Here is a 15438-nt window from a genome sequence, read left to right as displayed (position 1 = left end):
TCTTCTTATACGCATTTTTAAATGTTGTCGATGCATATGATTTTTGAATAAAGAATTAAAGGTCATCATGGATGACAGCGTGCCGACTTTTTCTTCGGTTGCATTTTATCTTCATGCCTGCTCAGGCTGCCGAGCACCCGGACTGTTAATGATGCATGTGTGGTGAGCTGTTCGGTTTGCCTGTGAAATCATGAAGAGTCTCATGCCAATTAATGAGTTCGGTGCACCTTATTAGTAGTGTGATCCTCACCAGTTACTGGAGTAACATTTCTGGCATAAGAAGACCAACACTTATGATGAATTTGACAGGCAGATGTAGCCATGCCCTGGCTCCATCCATTTTGCCAGAGTTGACAGAAATGGCCAATAATTACACAACTTCTCTAGATGTTTATGCCAGTTTTCTGATGTAAACCTTAGAATCGGTGCCTTCATTAACTCGTTTTCTACTTTTTAGAGCTTGGCCACCTTACTCTTTTGGTATTATTCAAGCAAATGCTAGCCTATTTTAACCCCTTTACGACCAATGACTTACATAGCACGTCGTGTGCTATCTCCATCATGACATTGAATGGCCACCACATATTGAGTATTGGCGCACTTAGGAGAAATTGAACAACAAATTTTGGAGTCTATTTTGTCCTGCTATCTTTGTGAAAATGAAATATTTTGTCGTTAAAAAAAAAATGTTCACGGCACTACGTTAACTTTTTAAATTTCAAAAATTTGGCCTGGTCATTAAGATCAAAATTGGTTGTCACTAAGGGATTAAAATACTAGCCGGTGACCACCTTCTCCATTTTCCAGAGCTGCACTGGTCCTCCCCTACATCATGTGATCACACAGAAGACCATCAGTCTTTTTCTTAGGACTCGTTCACAAGGATGTATTTCCCATCTGAGTGCTGTCCGTGAAAAAAAGACCGCACACAAAATAATTTTCACTGATACGGACACGGCAGAAGACACAGTACTGATGGAGTCCTCCTTTTAATGGCTTACTTTTCTAAATGTATACTGCTGTTTTCATGTGTTTGGATCTATTTCTAATATAGTGATTTTTAATAAGACTTTTGCTGCCTTCCTCCTGCTGCTTTCAAATGCTCAAATCCTTTATTCTATTTTCTTTCTTCTCAGGATGGTGTGTGAGGCCTTAGTAAACTCTGATGCATTGGAATGGGAAAGAACACAACTTTGGGTGTTAACATTTAAGCTCATCCTGAAAATCATAGGTGGTGTTGATTATAAGGTATTTACACCTAACCCATGTTTCAGATGTTGTTCATTTTTGAGTAGAGAGTTCACTGGCTGGGAAAGTTCTCAAGATGCTATGACAGAAACTTTGTGCGTTGTCTCCCTGCAAAGAATGCGGAGTAAAACTACGATTATGCCACTGTGACAGAGCATTCACAGTAATTGGCTATGACTAAATACTGGCATCTCGTTGTAACAGTCGAGGTCAGCGAGAACGCTGATGCCGGCCTTTGATGCAGTCCGTAGTGACCAGGGGACAAATGTGGTGCTGCGCTGTGCAGGTGGGTTGCCAAAGCTGCCTGCAGTCTCTCTAAAGCACGGCCTGAAAGTATGCAAGTGTAAGATAATATAGTGCAAAATAAATAAGTATTGTAACTATTATAGATGTGATCATATTTGTCCTCCCTATTTAAAAAAAAAAAAGCAATAAAATACAAAAGAGAACGTCTAGTCTTGTTGCCTCTCCTTGGCATAATAACTTTCCCTGCAAAAAAGGGGTCTTCCTATAGCTACATGACAGAAAAACAAGAAAACGACAGCACTTTTAAAAACAAAGCATCTGTGTGTGCTAAAATGCAAAAATAGGGAACGTACACAAGTTCAGTATTTGCAACAGAAAAATCTACTGTAATGTGTTGGCAGGAAAAACGCTGCATAAAATATACATGAGTTTTTTTTTTTTAAAATACCTTTTTCCCGTTCATTAAAATGGGTGAAATATACTGCAAAAAAATGCTGAAAGAATTGACCTGCTTCACATCTGCAAGCGAAAAAATAAGCAACATGTGCATGAGATTTCAGACATCTCATTATCTTTGCTGAGACAGTAAAATGCTGCATTTTGGGTGTCCTTCTCCAGTAGGTGTACAGTCATGGCCAAAAGTATTGAGAATGACACCAAAATTATATTTACACATGATCTGCTGGCCTCTGGTTTTTATTAGTGTTTGTCTGATGTTAATATCACATACAGAAATATAATTGCAATCATATTATGAGTACCAATAGGTTATATTGACAGAATGAGTTAATGCAGCAAGTCAATATTTGCAGTGTTGCCCCTTCTTCTTCAAGACCTCTGTAATTCTCCCTGGCATGCTCTCAATCAACTTTTGGACCAAATCCTGACTGATAGCAGTCCATTCTTGCATAATCAATGCTTGCATTTTGCCAGAATTTGTTGGTTTTTGTTTGTCCACCCGTCTCTTGATGATTGACCACAAGTTCTCAATGGGATTAAGATCTGGGGAGTTTCCAGGCCATGGACCCAAAATCTCTATGTTTTGTTCCATGAGCCATTTAGTTATCACCTTTGCTTTATGGCAAGGTGCTCCATCATGCTGGAAAAGGCATTGTTGGGCGCCAAACTGCTCTTGGACGGTTGGGAGAAGTTGCTCTTGGAGGACATTCTGGTACCATTCTTTATTCATGGCTGTGTTTTTAGGCAAGACTGTGAGTGAGCCGATTCCCTTGGCTGAGAAGCAACCCCACACATGAATGGTTTCAGGATGCTTTACAGTTGGCATGAGACAAGACTGGTGGTAGCGCTCACCTCTTCTTCTCCGAATAAGCTGTTTTCCAGATGTCCCAAACAATCGAAAAGGGGATTCATCAGAGAAAATGACTTTGCCCCAGTCCTCAGCAGTCCACTCCCTGTACCTTTTGCAGAATATCAGTCGGTCCCTGATGTTGTTTTCTGGAGAGAAGTGGCTTCTTTGCTACCCTCCTTGAAACCAGCCCTTGCTCAAAGAGTCTCCGCCTCACAGTGCGTGCAGAAGCACTCACACCAGCCTGCTGCCATTCCTGAGCAAGCTCGGCACTGCTGGTAGTCCGATCCTGCAGCTGAAACAGTTTTAAGATACGGTCCTGGCGCTTGCTGGTCTTTCTTGGGCGCCCTGGAGCCTTTTTGACAACAATGGAAGCTCTCTCCTTGAAGTTCTTGATGATGCGATAGATTGTTGACTGAGGTGCAATCTTTGTAGCTGCGATACTCTTCCCTGTTAGGCCATTTTTGTGCAGTGCAATGATGGCTGCACGTGTTTCTTTAGAGATAACCATGGTTAACTGAAGAGAAACAATGATACCAAGAACCAGCCTCCTTTTAAAGTGTCCAGTGATGTCATTCTTACTTAATCATGACTGATTGATCGCCAGCCCTGTCCTCATCAACACCCACACCTGTGTTAATGGATCAATCACTAAAACGATGTTAGCTGCTCCTTTTAAGGCAGGACTGCAATGATGTTGAAATGTGTTTTGGGGGTTAAAGTTCATTTTCTGGGCAAATATTGACTTTGCAAGTACAGTAATTGCTGTTAAGCTGATCACTCTTTGACATTCAGGAGTATATGCAAATTGCCATTACAAAAAATGAAGCAGTAAACTTTGGAAAAATTACTATTTGTCTCATTCTCAATACTTTTGGCCATGACTGTATATGCCTAAAAATGATGAAGGATAGAGCAAATGTTCACTGTCAGCACCATTGTAGTCTATGGCCCCGTTAGTGCATACGCCCGAGTCTTGTTTTGTGGGGGGTTTGGACGTAAGCCCCGATGGGACCAGTGAACTGGTGCCAGAACGCTGTGTGACAATTGCAATCCTCATTTCTACAATGTTTAATGCATTGATTTTTGTGTTACTGAAAGTTAACTTTTGTTGTCAGGGAGTTCGCGATCTCTTGAAAGTAATGGTGGAGAAAATTCATACTATTCCGAATACTGTGAGCTCGGCCGTTGTACAGCAGCTTCTAGCAGCCAGAGAGGTAATCTTTGTGAACGTGGTTTTTCTTCTATGTAGTTTTTCAGCAAGTAAATAAATAAAAATATATATTATTATTATAATAATAATTTTTTTTTTTTTTTTGAGGGGCCTAGTAGAGTAAAGCCTTTCACTTTGATGAATTGTTAAGTCCTGAGCTATGTGACATCTCTGAGACAAAACGATTTCTGTTACAGGTTGTAGCCTACATATTAGACCGAAATGCCTGCCTTCTACCAGCTTACTTTTCAGTAACCGAAATCCGTAAACTTTATCCTGAAGGAAAACTTCCACATTGGGTAAGGATTTATTGTAAAGCAATTTAATAGAGAAGGAACCACTTTGAGCAACAGCAAGGATAGATATTAAAGGGTTAAAACCTAACTATTAATATAAACACTTAAAAACGGGAACATGTAATCAAAACAGACAAGACCATAGAAATAAGTGCTCAATGATTCACCAAGGCACATTAATAAAAATGGTTTGGTCTCAACCCTTTCGGTCCTGCTTCTGATATTTGATTGATAGGAATTTCTCTGCCTAATTAAGGAACCACTTTGCCCGAAAAGTGTATGTGTACTTCTTATTTGAAAGCAGTATCCTACAACTGCAAGTAAATGGGAATAGTTGGCTTTCTTAGGATTTGTTCATATTTGTGGTGTTTTTTTGGCACACATGATGAGCATAAATGCCCTGATTTATCAGTGTTCACACCAGAATTCTGGCTTAAAACAGTTTGAAACTTCTCACAATTTTTACACACTAGGTTGTGTTGAATTATTGCTACTTTAACATTTTCACAACAGTTTCATCCAGCTCCGCCAAGACATCTGCTCATCCAATACATGACAAACTGCGGCGTACCTTACGGCATAAATCTTGCTTTAGTCTCTGACTGGGGTAAGATTTGTGGCGAGACGCATGCCACTTTTAAGACTGACCTCTAACTCCACCAGGACCCCTCATCAATACTGGCATGAACAACACCTGTCTTCATGAATCGGGGCCATAGACATTGCTAGCAAAAAATGATGCCAAGAGTCCTTTTGGTACCCATGTCACCAGTATACATACAGTGCTGGCCAAAAGTATTGGCACCCCTGCAATTCTGTCAGATAATACTCAGTTTCTTCCTGAAAATGATTGCAATCACAAATTCTTTGGTCTTATTCTCTTCATTTAATTTGTCTTCAATGAAAAAAACACAAAAAGAATTGTCCTAAAGCCAAATTGGATATAATTCCACACCAAACCTAAAAAAGGGGGTGGACAAAAGTATTGGCACCCTTTGAAAAATCATGTGATGCTTCTCTAATTTGTGTAATTAACAGCATCTGTAACTTACCTGTGGCACCTAACAGGTGTTGGCAATAACTAAATCACACTTGCAGCCAGTTAACATGGATTAAAGTTGACTCAACCTCTGTCCTGTGTCCTTGTGTGTACCACATTGAGCATGGAGAAAAGAAAGAAGACCAAAGAACTGTCTGAGGACTTGAGAAACCAAATTGTGAGGAAGCATGAGCAATCTCAAGGCTACAAGTCCATCTCCAAAGATCTGAATGTTCCTGTGTCTTCCGTGCGCAGTGTCATCAAGAAGTGTAAAGCCCATGGCACTGTGGCTAACCTCCCTAGATGTGGACGGAAAAGAGAAATTGCCGAGAGATTTCAACGCAAGATTGTGCGGATGGTGGATAAAGAACCTCGACTAACATCCAAACAAGTTCAAGCTGCCCTCCAGTCCGAGGGTACAACAGTTTCAACCCGTACTATCCGTCGGCGTCTGAATGAAAAGGGACTGTATGGTACGATACTCAGGAAGACCCCACTTCTTACCCCGAGACATAAAAAAGCCAGGCTGGAGTTTGCCAAAACTTACCTGAGAAAGCCTAAAACGTTTTGGAAGAATGTTCTCTGGTCAGATGAGACAAAAGTAGAGCTTTTTGGGAAAAAGCATCAACATAGAGTGTACAGGAAGAAAAAAGAGGCATTCAAAGAAAAGAACACGGTCCCTACAGTCAAACTTGGCAGAGGTTCCCTGATGTTTTGGGGTTGCTTTGCTGCCTCTGGCACTGGACTGCTTGACCGCGGGCATGGCATTATGAAGACTACCAACAAATTTTGCAGCATAATGTAGGGCCCAGTGTGAGAAAGCTGGGTCTCCCTCAGAGGTCATGGGTCTTCCAGCAGGACAATGACCCAAAACACACTTCCAAAAGCACTATAAAATGGTTTTAGAGAAAGCACTGGAGACTTCTAAGGTGGCCAGCAATGAGTCCAGACCTGAATCCCATAGAACACCTGAGGAGAGATCTCAAAATGGCAGTTTGGAGAAGGCACCCTTCAAATATCAGGGACCTGGAGCAGTTTGCCAAAGAAGAATGGTCTACAATTCCAGCAGAGCATTGTAAGAATCTCATTGATGGTTACCGGAAGCGGTTGTTCGCAGTTATTTTGGCTAAAGGTTGTGCAACCAAGTATTAGGCTGAGGGTGCCAATACTTTAGTTTGGCCCTTTTTTGGAGTTTTGTGTGAAATGATCAATGATTTGATTTTTGCTTCATTCTCTTTTGTGTTTTTTTCCTTGCAAGCAAATTAAATGAAGAGAATAATACCAAAGAATTTGTGATTGCAATCATTTTCAGGAAGAAACTGAGTATTATCTGACAGAATTGCAGGGGTGCCAATACTTTTGGCCAGCACTGTAAGCTTCCATTAAAAAGTATATTTGTGTTTGCTTCCATTGGCAGTGGGAATAAATGGCCGACTTAAACAATTTGGATAGGCTCTTCAAACTAATATATGCTGGGCAAATGGTCCAGACGTGATGCTGAGAACCTGTTTTTAATAATGTGCTTATACCCAGGTTACCATCTGATGACATTTCTAAATCTTATCCTTCACTTTTTTTCAGTTGTTGGGGAACTTGGTGTCAGACTTTGTTGATAGTTTTAGACCCACAGCAAGGATTAACTCTATCTGTGGTAAGTTTAAAGCCAACCATAGTTGGGGCAATTGAATGTTAATATTTCTGATGTGTCTAGTAGCCACTTATCTCGCTACCATTAATGACCTGCCAAGCTTGCATGTCTTTAAAAAGAGTTGAGGAACACAGTTTTTACCTTGATGATCATTGTAAACTATCTTATGTTGATGGAAGCTTTAAATGTATGCAGACCCAGAGTTATTGAACATTTTAGGTATGTGCCTATTAATCACAGATATGCAGAAAAGTACGGGTAGCATTCATTTAGGGTAGGTCATCAATATTCTATCGATGGGGGTCCCATGCCTGGCAGCTCCACTGATCAGCTGAAACGGTTCCAGGTGGCACTGTATGTAAACCTATGCTGCCGACCTCAGCTCCATCAATGTGTAGTGGCTGCTGTGGGTATTGCACATTGAATGTCTATGGCATTTCAGCTGTCCTACAGTCCCAGGCAGCAGCCATTATGCATTGAATGAAGCTGCGCTCTGCTGCTCAGTTCTATGTGTTTATATCTGGCTGTTGGAGCAAATAAAAGCTGATCAGTGGGGTATCAGACCCCAACTGATCTCGTGTTGATGACCTTTTTTTAAAATATCGGTCATCAATATGGTGTGAAAAGACAACTCCTTTAATATAATTAGACATTATTAAAGGTGTTTTCATGTGTTGGGAAAACCTCAGTCCCCCCTGGCTGCAGGTGTGTTTTTTTTTTTTTTTTTTTTTTTTTTTTTTTAATAAAAAAAAAAAAAACAACAAAAAACCCCCCAAACTGTGCTTTACTCAACCCCTGTGGGTGTAGAGCTAAGTCTGCAATGCTGCTCCCTGTCAGTTACTGCCTGCAGTGCAGACGGCACCTTGAAAGCACTGCCTCCAATTAATGAGCTCAGCGGCTGTGCCCGAGTTACTGGTATGAACCATTCAGTTGCTGAACTCATTGATTGGCTGCAGTGCTGTCAACTTGATGTCAGAGCAGAAGACAGTAACAGACACACACTAGGACCAGCTATGGAGACTCTCCACTGGAGCCGGGAAAGGTGAATAAAGAAAAGTTGTGTGTGGGGTGTTTTTTTTTTTTTTTTTTTAAACAAAACTGCAGCCGGTGAACAGAAAAATAAGATTAGATGCAATAAACAAAAGGTGTTAAATGTTGTGCAAACTTTTGGAAAAAAGTTTAATGTTTCTTTATCACACACCATGTCCTAAGGCCGCTGCAGTCTTCTTCCTGTGGTGAATAATTCCGGAGCCATCTGCAACTCGTGGAAGTTGGACCCTTTAACATTGCGCTTTCCTTTGAAAGGTCTATTACCTTATGACAAGGTAAATAAGTTATTTATTTTTTTTTTTTTTCTAATTGTAAGGAAGAAATGAAAAATAAATCCATAAAACTGTTTCTCAATTAAAGGGAAGCGGTCATAAGATTTTCCATATAAAAGCCATTGCCACCATGTTCTCTAGTGTTGTTTTTTTTTTTTTTTTTTCATTTATTTCTAAGAAGCCCACTATATTCCCCATGCAGTGTTCTACATCCCCTCACACCACTCCCTCTCTTCCCCCAAAAAATAAGAAACTTTGAAGTTTACCAGCACTGTATTTTAATATTCACTTAGTGGTCTGATATGTTTTGTGCTCTGCCTTTTTCCAGCTCATATGATTGATGTAGACAGACAGCAATAACAGGCATAAGGCTTTGCCAGCTGTGTGGATGGAGTAGAAGACGTCATCAAAGTAATTCTTAGGTAGAACAACTGCATTACATTGCAGAGATGGGAGCACTGCCCAGAGACCCCCATCAGACCACTACAAGTACATTAGATCACCGGACAACGTCTAAGCTTTTTTTCTTTAAAGGATATTGCGCTGCTTGGGGAATACATTTGTAACAAACCCACAATATATTAAAGGCTGGAGGACGTGATGGCAGTAGCTTTTATAGGGAAAACCCGATGTCCGGTTCCCTTTTTAATGTTTATTTTTTTGTAAAGTTGCTAATCCTTCTAAGACTGTTGCTAAGAATTTTCCCTTTTTTTTGTTGTATATAAAGTTGCCAAGGCTATTGAATGCTAAATATATCAGTTTACGCAGCCTCCTTGCTCCTGTATATGCTTGATGATCCATATGAGTTATTTAGAATAACCTACTTTTAACTTCATACTTGTCAGCATTTCCAGGGGTTCTCTCACAAGAGATATGCCATAAAGGTTTGATGTATGTAGATCCCACTTCACTCTCCATTAGGAGTTTCCCAATTCCCAGTGTAAGTCCCAGAGGTCTCTCATGAGTCAATCCCTTTGCCCTGTTTATCTGTAAATGAACGCTCTGAATACTCTAAATCAGCAGCTCTTGGCCTTTCCCTGGTTGTACCTCCGCTGGTCAGCACTTACAGGTGCACCTCACTAAATTAGAATATCATCAAAAAGTTAATTTATTTCAGTTATTCAATACAAAAAGTGAAACGCATATATTATATAGAGTCATTACAAACAGAGTGATCTATTTCAAGTGTTTATTTCTGTTAATGTTGATGATTATGGCTTACAGCAGGGGTCTCAAACTTGGCTAAGTATGGGCCGCATATAGAAAAATGTGAATTTGAAGGGCCTCATTCTTTGCAGGATGATATGAAATTTTTAATGATACCATATTTATATATACCTTTTGGATAATTTTTTTAACATTTGTTATTTTATTCTTTTACGTGGTATTCATTTTATGGGCTATGGTACAATTTTACAGATTTTACAATTTTTATTTCCTTTTTGTGTCCCCTAATTGGCCACATATAGTGTTTTTTTTTTTTTTTTTTTTTCTCACAATATGCACCATATAGTAATTCTGATCAACTTCTTATAGTAATGTGCCCATCCCGGTCCCCATCTTGTAGTAATGTCCTCCATCTTGGTCCCCATCTTGTAGCAATGTGCCCATGCTGATCCCCAACTTGTAGAACATTCAACTGAAAAGAATCACTGACTCGGCGGCCCTCAGTACCAGGCCGCAATCATTACAGGGGCTCCGGTGCCTGCGGGCCACATTAAGCAGCCTCAGGGGCCGCATGATGGCTTCGGGCCGCTTGTTTGAGACCCCTGGCTTACAGCCAATGAAAACACAAAAGTCACTATCTCAGTAAATTAGAATACTTTATAACAGATTGAAAAAAATGTTTTTAAAATCTGAAATGTTGGCCTACTGAAATGTATGTACAGTAAATGCACTCAATACTTGGTCGGGGCTCCTTTTGCATCAATTACTGCATCAATGAGTCTTGGCTTGGCGACAATCAGCCTGTGGCACTGCTGAGGAGTTATGGAAGCCCAGGTTGCTTTGATAGCAGCCTTCAACTCGTCTGCATTGTTGGGTCTGGTGTCTCCCATCTTCCTCTTGACAATAACCCATAGATTCTCTATGGGGTTAAGGTCAGGCGAGTTTGCTGGCCAATCAAGCACAGTGATACTGTTGTTTTTATACCAGGTATTGGTACTTTTGGCAGTGTGGACAGGTGCCAAGTCCTGCTGGAGAATGAAATTTCCATCTCCCAAAAGCTTGTCGGCAGAGGGAAGCATGAAGTGCTCTAAAATTTCCTGGTAGACGGCTGCGCTGACTTTGGTCTTGATAAAACACAGTAGACCTACACCAGCAGATGACATGGTTCCCCAAACCATCACTGATTGTGGAAACTCCACACTAGATCTCAAGCAGCTTGGATTGTGTGCCTCTCCACTCTTCCTCCAGACTCTGGGAACTTGATTTCCAAATGAAAATTGGAACTGTGGGACCTTGTGGAGTGTGTCAATGACTGCCTTCTGGACATCTGTCAAGTCAACAGTCTTCCCCATGATTGTGGAGCCTACTGAAACAGACTAAGGGACCTTTTTAAATGCTTTGGAAGCCTTTGCCGTTAGTTAAAAAAGAAAAAAAAAAAAAAATTAATTTACTGAGATAATGACTTTTGTCTTTTCATTGTCTGTAAACCATATTCATCAATATTAACAGAAATAAACACTTGACATATATCACTCTGTAATGACTCTATAATAGGAGTTTCACTTTTGAAATAAACTTTTTGATGATATTCTAATTTAGTGAGATGCACCTGTAGATGGAATTATTCCAGTCTCATCCATGAAGGGCTGAGATGGGAATAATTCTTTAGGCTTACTAATTATATTCATTGGATATGTCAAAAATCCCTGATAGATGTGGGTACCACCTGCCTCTTGGTTTGCAGTTGCTGCCAAACCAATATACTTTAATGGAGATGTGACTGTGTTTTGTGTGTTTCTCTCCATTGAAGGCTAGGGGAGTTACAGACAGAGCCAAGCAAGCAATTTACTAAATTCTATGTGGTTCTGCTATAAATCCTCCATGAGGGAGCACACCGTTGAGTATATATTTTCTCGCTATAAGGGTTTCCGTTTAGACTTGTATCCAACTGCTTATGTGCTATCAAATTGTTTGTGTGCCATATAAAATTAAATCTAGCCTATAAAGTTTCCCAAACGTACTGCCAGTCAATATTATGTGCACAATTTGGATTATATTAAATACAAATAAGCCAGTCCGTCACAGATGTATTCTCATGACCTGGAAAAGCAGGCAAGCAGCGATGTCTATGTTCACCTACTGCCGCTGGCAGTGTTGAGGGATAGAGAGGCTGAATGCATCATTACACAGGGCAGGAAATTGAAATGACTTCCCACAATTTGGCTAAATTGCAGTCAGTATCTCAGATGTACCAAAAGCGACGTCTTTACCATACTGTAGGAAAATACGGCTTTCATCACCCTTGTAAGAGCTCGTTTATAATAAAATTTTGTGACTGAGACGCACCCAAATACTAGTTATACCAACAAAAAGCAAAGAAATAGTGCACTAAAGTCTCATAAAACTAAGTCCTTTATTAAACTGAATCTAATAAATAGGTAAGAGGTAGATGAAAAGCAGAGTAACCCAATGGAGTACCACATGATCAAATGTATAGTAACGCTAATAGGTTACATGGTATGTATCGCTGGGAACAATACAAGATGATATATAATTAAAAAGCACTTGCATCCTGTGATGAAAGGAAGAACTGATTGCTGTGTGACCCTGCCGCCCCAATGCGTGTTTCACACTAGCTTTGTCAGGGGGGCGTGTCGTAAATACTTGCAGCTTTTGGCCACCGCAATTGCAAATGTGTTGTGTCCGATGTGGAGATGTGTTTGCCCAAATCAATGATAAATGTGTCTAAATTGATTTGTGCTTAAAAGAAGGTTAAACTTCAGATTTTAAATCCACAGAATGGCCTTTAGGCTGGGCTCTCGCACTGCTGTGCCTACATGCTGACAGAACCATTCCACCAGACATGTGCCAATTACTGCTGGACTTTTGGTGGGAAACAAAAATTGCCTCCAAGATTATGCAGCCATTGGCCACCCATACAGGCTTTGAAGATGTTAGCCTTGTTTTCCCATGTCTTATTTTCTATTTTCTACATTTTTTGCAGGACTTATTTGAACCCCAGACTGCTCTATTGAGATATGTTCTGGAGCAGCCCTACTCCCGGGATATGGTGTGCAACATGTTAGGTCTAAACAAGCAGGTATTCCCATGATTATTTTCCCTATTGGTATTGCTCTACCCCCTACATTTTTTCTTTGCTATAGCAGACTGAACAAAACAGTTGTGATAGTAGTCCCTTTTATATTTTCTTTTAGTATCTTGTGGGAACTTTGGAGAACTCCTCTTATTTAGTTCTTCCTGCCAGGGGGTTCCTTAGTCCAGTAGATATTTGAAAAATGACTTTTTGTTTTGCATTGCTTTCCCCTTCCTATAAGGCCAGTCTCAAGCGAGCCCTCTGCCAGCTCTTACTGCACCATGTAATACTCCACAAACCATTCCCCAAAGTGCTTTTAAAATGTCACTCTCGTTTACCACACAGTAAATTGTTGCTACTCTTTACAGACGCCAATGGTGGGTATATTCTGACTCAGGGCATCTTGAGGCTGGCCTCATAGTCACTGTTTTGTCTTTTCTTTTTTTCTTCCTTTTATTTTTGTTCTGTCTTGTCCTGCCCATCCTTCAATGCTCTAGACCTTGAACATTGCTCAGGTATGTTCACAACCTTTTTCTTGTATTGTGACTAACAGTACTGCTGGCTGCTTTGTAGCCGCTGACCCCTCCTAGAAAACATACATTCCCGGTCAGGGCTTGAAATTGGCAAAGCTGCAACATACCAATTTCATGCATACAGTTAGACGTCCTTTTGCAATCATCATTTCAGTGCTTCTGTAATCCAGAAATGTCCATTTCCACATTCTGTAGATATTTATGGTGTGTGTGCTTGTACTTGCATATTTAGATGTAGGGTTTCACAAGGGTTCCAGATGGCTTTTCTGGTTGTGCACGCTGAGACTCCCTTCCATAATGCACTCATTGTACGTGGTCTTACATTTCACTTTTTTGTGCTGGTGGCTTAGTGTTTTTTGTTTTAGACATGATTACACACCGTGACCTCGGGGAATGGTGTGACTTTCCTATTGCTGGAATGCATTATTTTTTTCTGATATATGCAACGCTTTGTGAAGTTCATTTTAGTTGTGCAACATTTGGCTTAGACAACCTTCCTTAAAGGGGTTGTCCAGTACTTTATATTACCCCCCCAATGTATCCCCCCCGGGGCCACTAATGATTTTTGGAATTGCTTTACGTTGCAGATAATGCCTATGAGCAGCGCTCTCACTGGCCACTCACAGGCATCACGTGACCCCCGGCTGCAGCAGTCTCTGACATCTGGTGATGTCACGACAAGTACTGACAGCAGCAGGGGATCTTTGTCTTCCGCGTTCCAGGTGGATGCCAGGCTGTGGGTAGGGTTACCCCGCACGTCACACCCGGCATCCACCGTGCGCTCTGCCTCTCCCTATTCATTGGGAAAGTGCGGTGGATGCTGGGTGTGACGCACTGGGTAACTTCAGCCACCGCGGGGACCCCAGCGCTGAGTCACGCCTCACTTGTCGTGATGCCTGTGAGCGGCCACCGATAGCACCGCTCACAGGCATTATCAGCAACGTAAGGTAATTACAAGAAGTCTTAGGGGCCCCGGGGGATACATTGGGGGGGTAATATAAAGTACTGTACAACTTCTTTAAAGTGTACCTGTCATTTCAGGTATCTTTTCAGAATAGGCTATAATATGTGAATAATACCATCTCAGGCCATTATACACTACTCACAAAAAGTTGAAATCTATGGAAAACGTAAAAAGTTCACGCTACAGTGATATTTTATCATGAAAGTAGGGCATGTAAGTAGAAGCATGCAATGGTGATTTCCTCATCTCAAACCATTTATTGAAACAAAAGCCAACAGTGGTGGGTATACCTGCCCAAAAAAAAGTCACTGTCTCAGTAACTTGTCACATGGCCTTAAGCATCAATTATAGCTTGACAACGACATCTCATGCTGTTCACATGTCGAGTTATTGTCTGCTGAGGCATGGCATCCCACTCTTCATAAAGGGCGGCCCTCAGGTCATTGAGGTTCTGGGGTGCAGAGTTATGGCCTCTACACAGCGACTCAGCTGATCCCATAGGTTTTCTATGGGATTCAGGTCTGGAGAAAGTGCAGGCTGCTCCATTTGAGGTATCCCAGTCTCCAGTAGCTATTTCCTAATGAGGCGACCTCGATGAGCTGGAGCATTGTCGTCCATGAAGATGAAATTTTGCCTGTGTTGTTCATGCAGAGGCACAATGACTGGATTAATGATGTTATTAAAGTAGTAGGGGCTTGTCACTGTACCATTCCCAAAGTGTAGGGCTGTTCTGTATTGACTAGACACACCTGCCCACACTGTAACACCACCAAAGGCTCGTCTGGAGACAACCTTGGCTGATGCATAGCGCTCTCCTTGACATGTCCTACATAGTTGGCGGCCTTCATTTCTGCTCAGCGTGAATCGACTCCTCAGTGACCAGCACTGAGGCCCACTGGCCTCTCACCCAGCGTAGATGCTCTCTGGCCCTTGCAAGATGATGATGCCTGTGCCTGATGGTGTGGATCATGTTATACTTGCTGGTCGTCTAGCACGCAGACCACGCTTATACAAACTGTTTTGAATGGTCTGATGGGACACTTGGGTGCCTCTCTCACCTGCCTTAAATGTGCCTGGAGTCTGTCATTCATCATCCGGTTCTGAAGGGCATTGTTCACAATGAAGCGGTCATCAGTGTGGGATGTGGCTAAAGGACGTCCACTTCTATGACTTTCTGTGACTCTTCCGGTCTCTGTTGCAACCTGCTGATGACACTCTGTGCCACTTCTGTCTGAGAACATCCTGCTTGAAGCCTCACAATGGTGAGGAACTGTTGATCGATTGTTAGATGTCGTCTTGGTCTCATGATGTCAAAATGTGAACATTGTTTAAATACCAATTCTAATTGATCCATGAGTCGCC

General features: G+C 41.3%; 1 protein-coding gene across 3 annotated transcripts in view; it reads left to right on the top strand.

The window, feature by feature from the left end:
* The window catches only part of MED23 (mediator complex subunit 23), a 111691-nt gene that overhangs the window by 12842 nt on the left and 83411 nt on the right, over positions 1 to 15438 (top strand). For 2 of the 3 annotated variants that reach the window (XM_073671255.1, XM_073671253.1), the window contains exons 5-11: positions 1137 to 1248; positions 3919 to 4017; positions 4211 to 4312; positions 6930 to 6999; positions 8209 to 8321; positions 12490 to 12585; positions 13077 to 13094. In XM_073671255.1, the coding sequence (XP_073527356.1) occupies positions 1137 to 1248; positions 3919 to 4017; positions 4211 to 4312; positions 6930 to 6999; positions 8209 to 8321; positions 12490 to 12585; positions 13077 to 13094 (610 nt within the window). The remainder of the gene's footprint in view (positions 1 to 1136; positions 1249 to 3918; positions 4018 to 4210; positions 4313 to 6929; positions 7000 to 8208; positions 8322 to 12489; positions 12586 to 13076; positions 13095 to 15438) is intronic. The other variant, XM_073671254.1, reaches the window with a different exon arrangement.

This window comes from Phyllobates terribilis, unplaced genomic scaffold, assembly GCF_046119375.1.
Source record: "Phyllobates terribilis strain yellow unplaced genomic scaffold, ASM4611937v1 Scaffold_3__8_contigs__length_932513732, whole genome shotgun sequence".
Taxonomy (NCBI): Eukaryota; Metazoa; Chordata; class Amphibia; order Anura; family Dendrobatidae; genus Phyllobates; species Phyllobates terribilis.
Note: the sequence above shows the minus strand (reverse complement) of the source record. Positions and strands in the feature narration are given on the sequence as shown.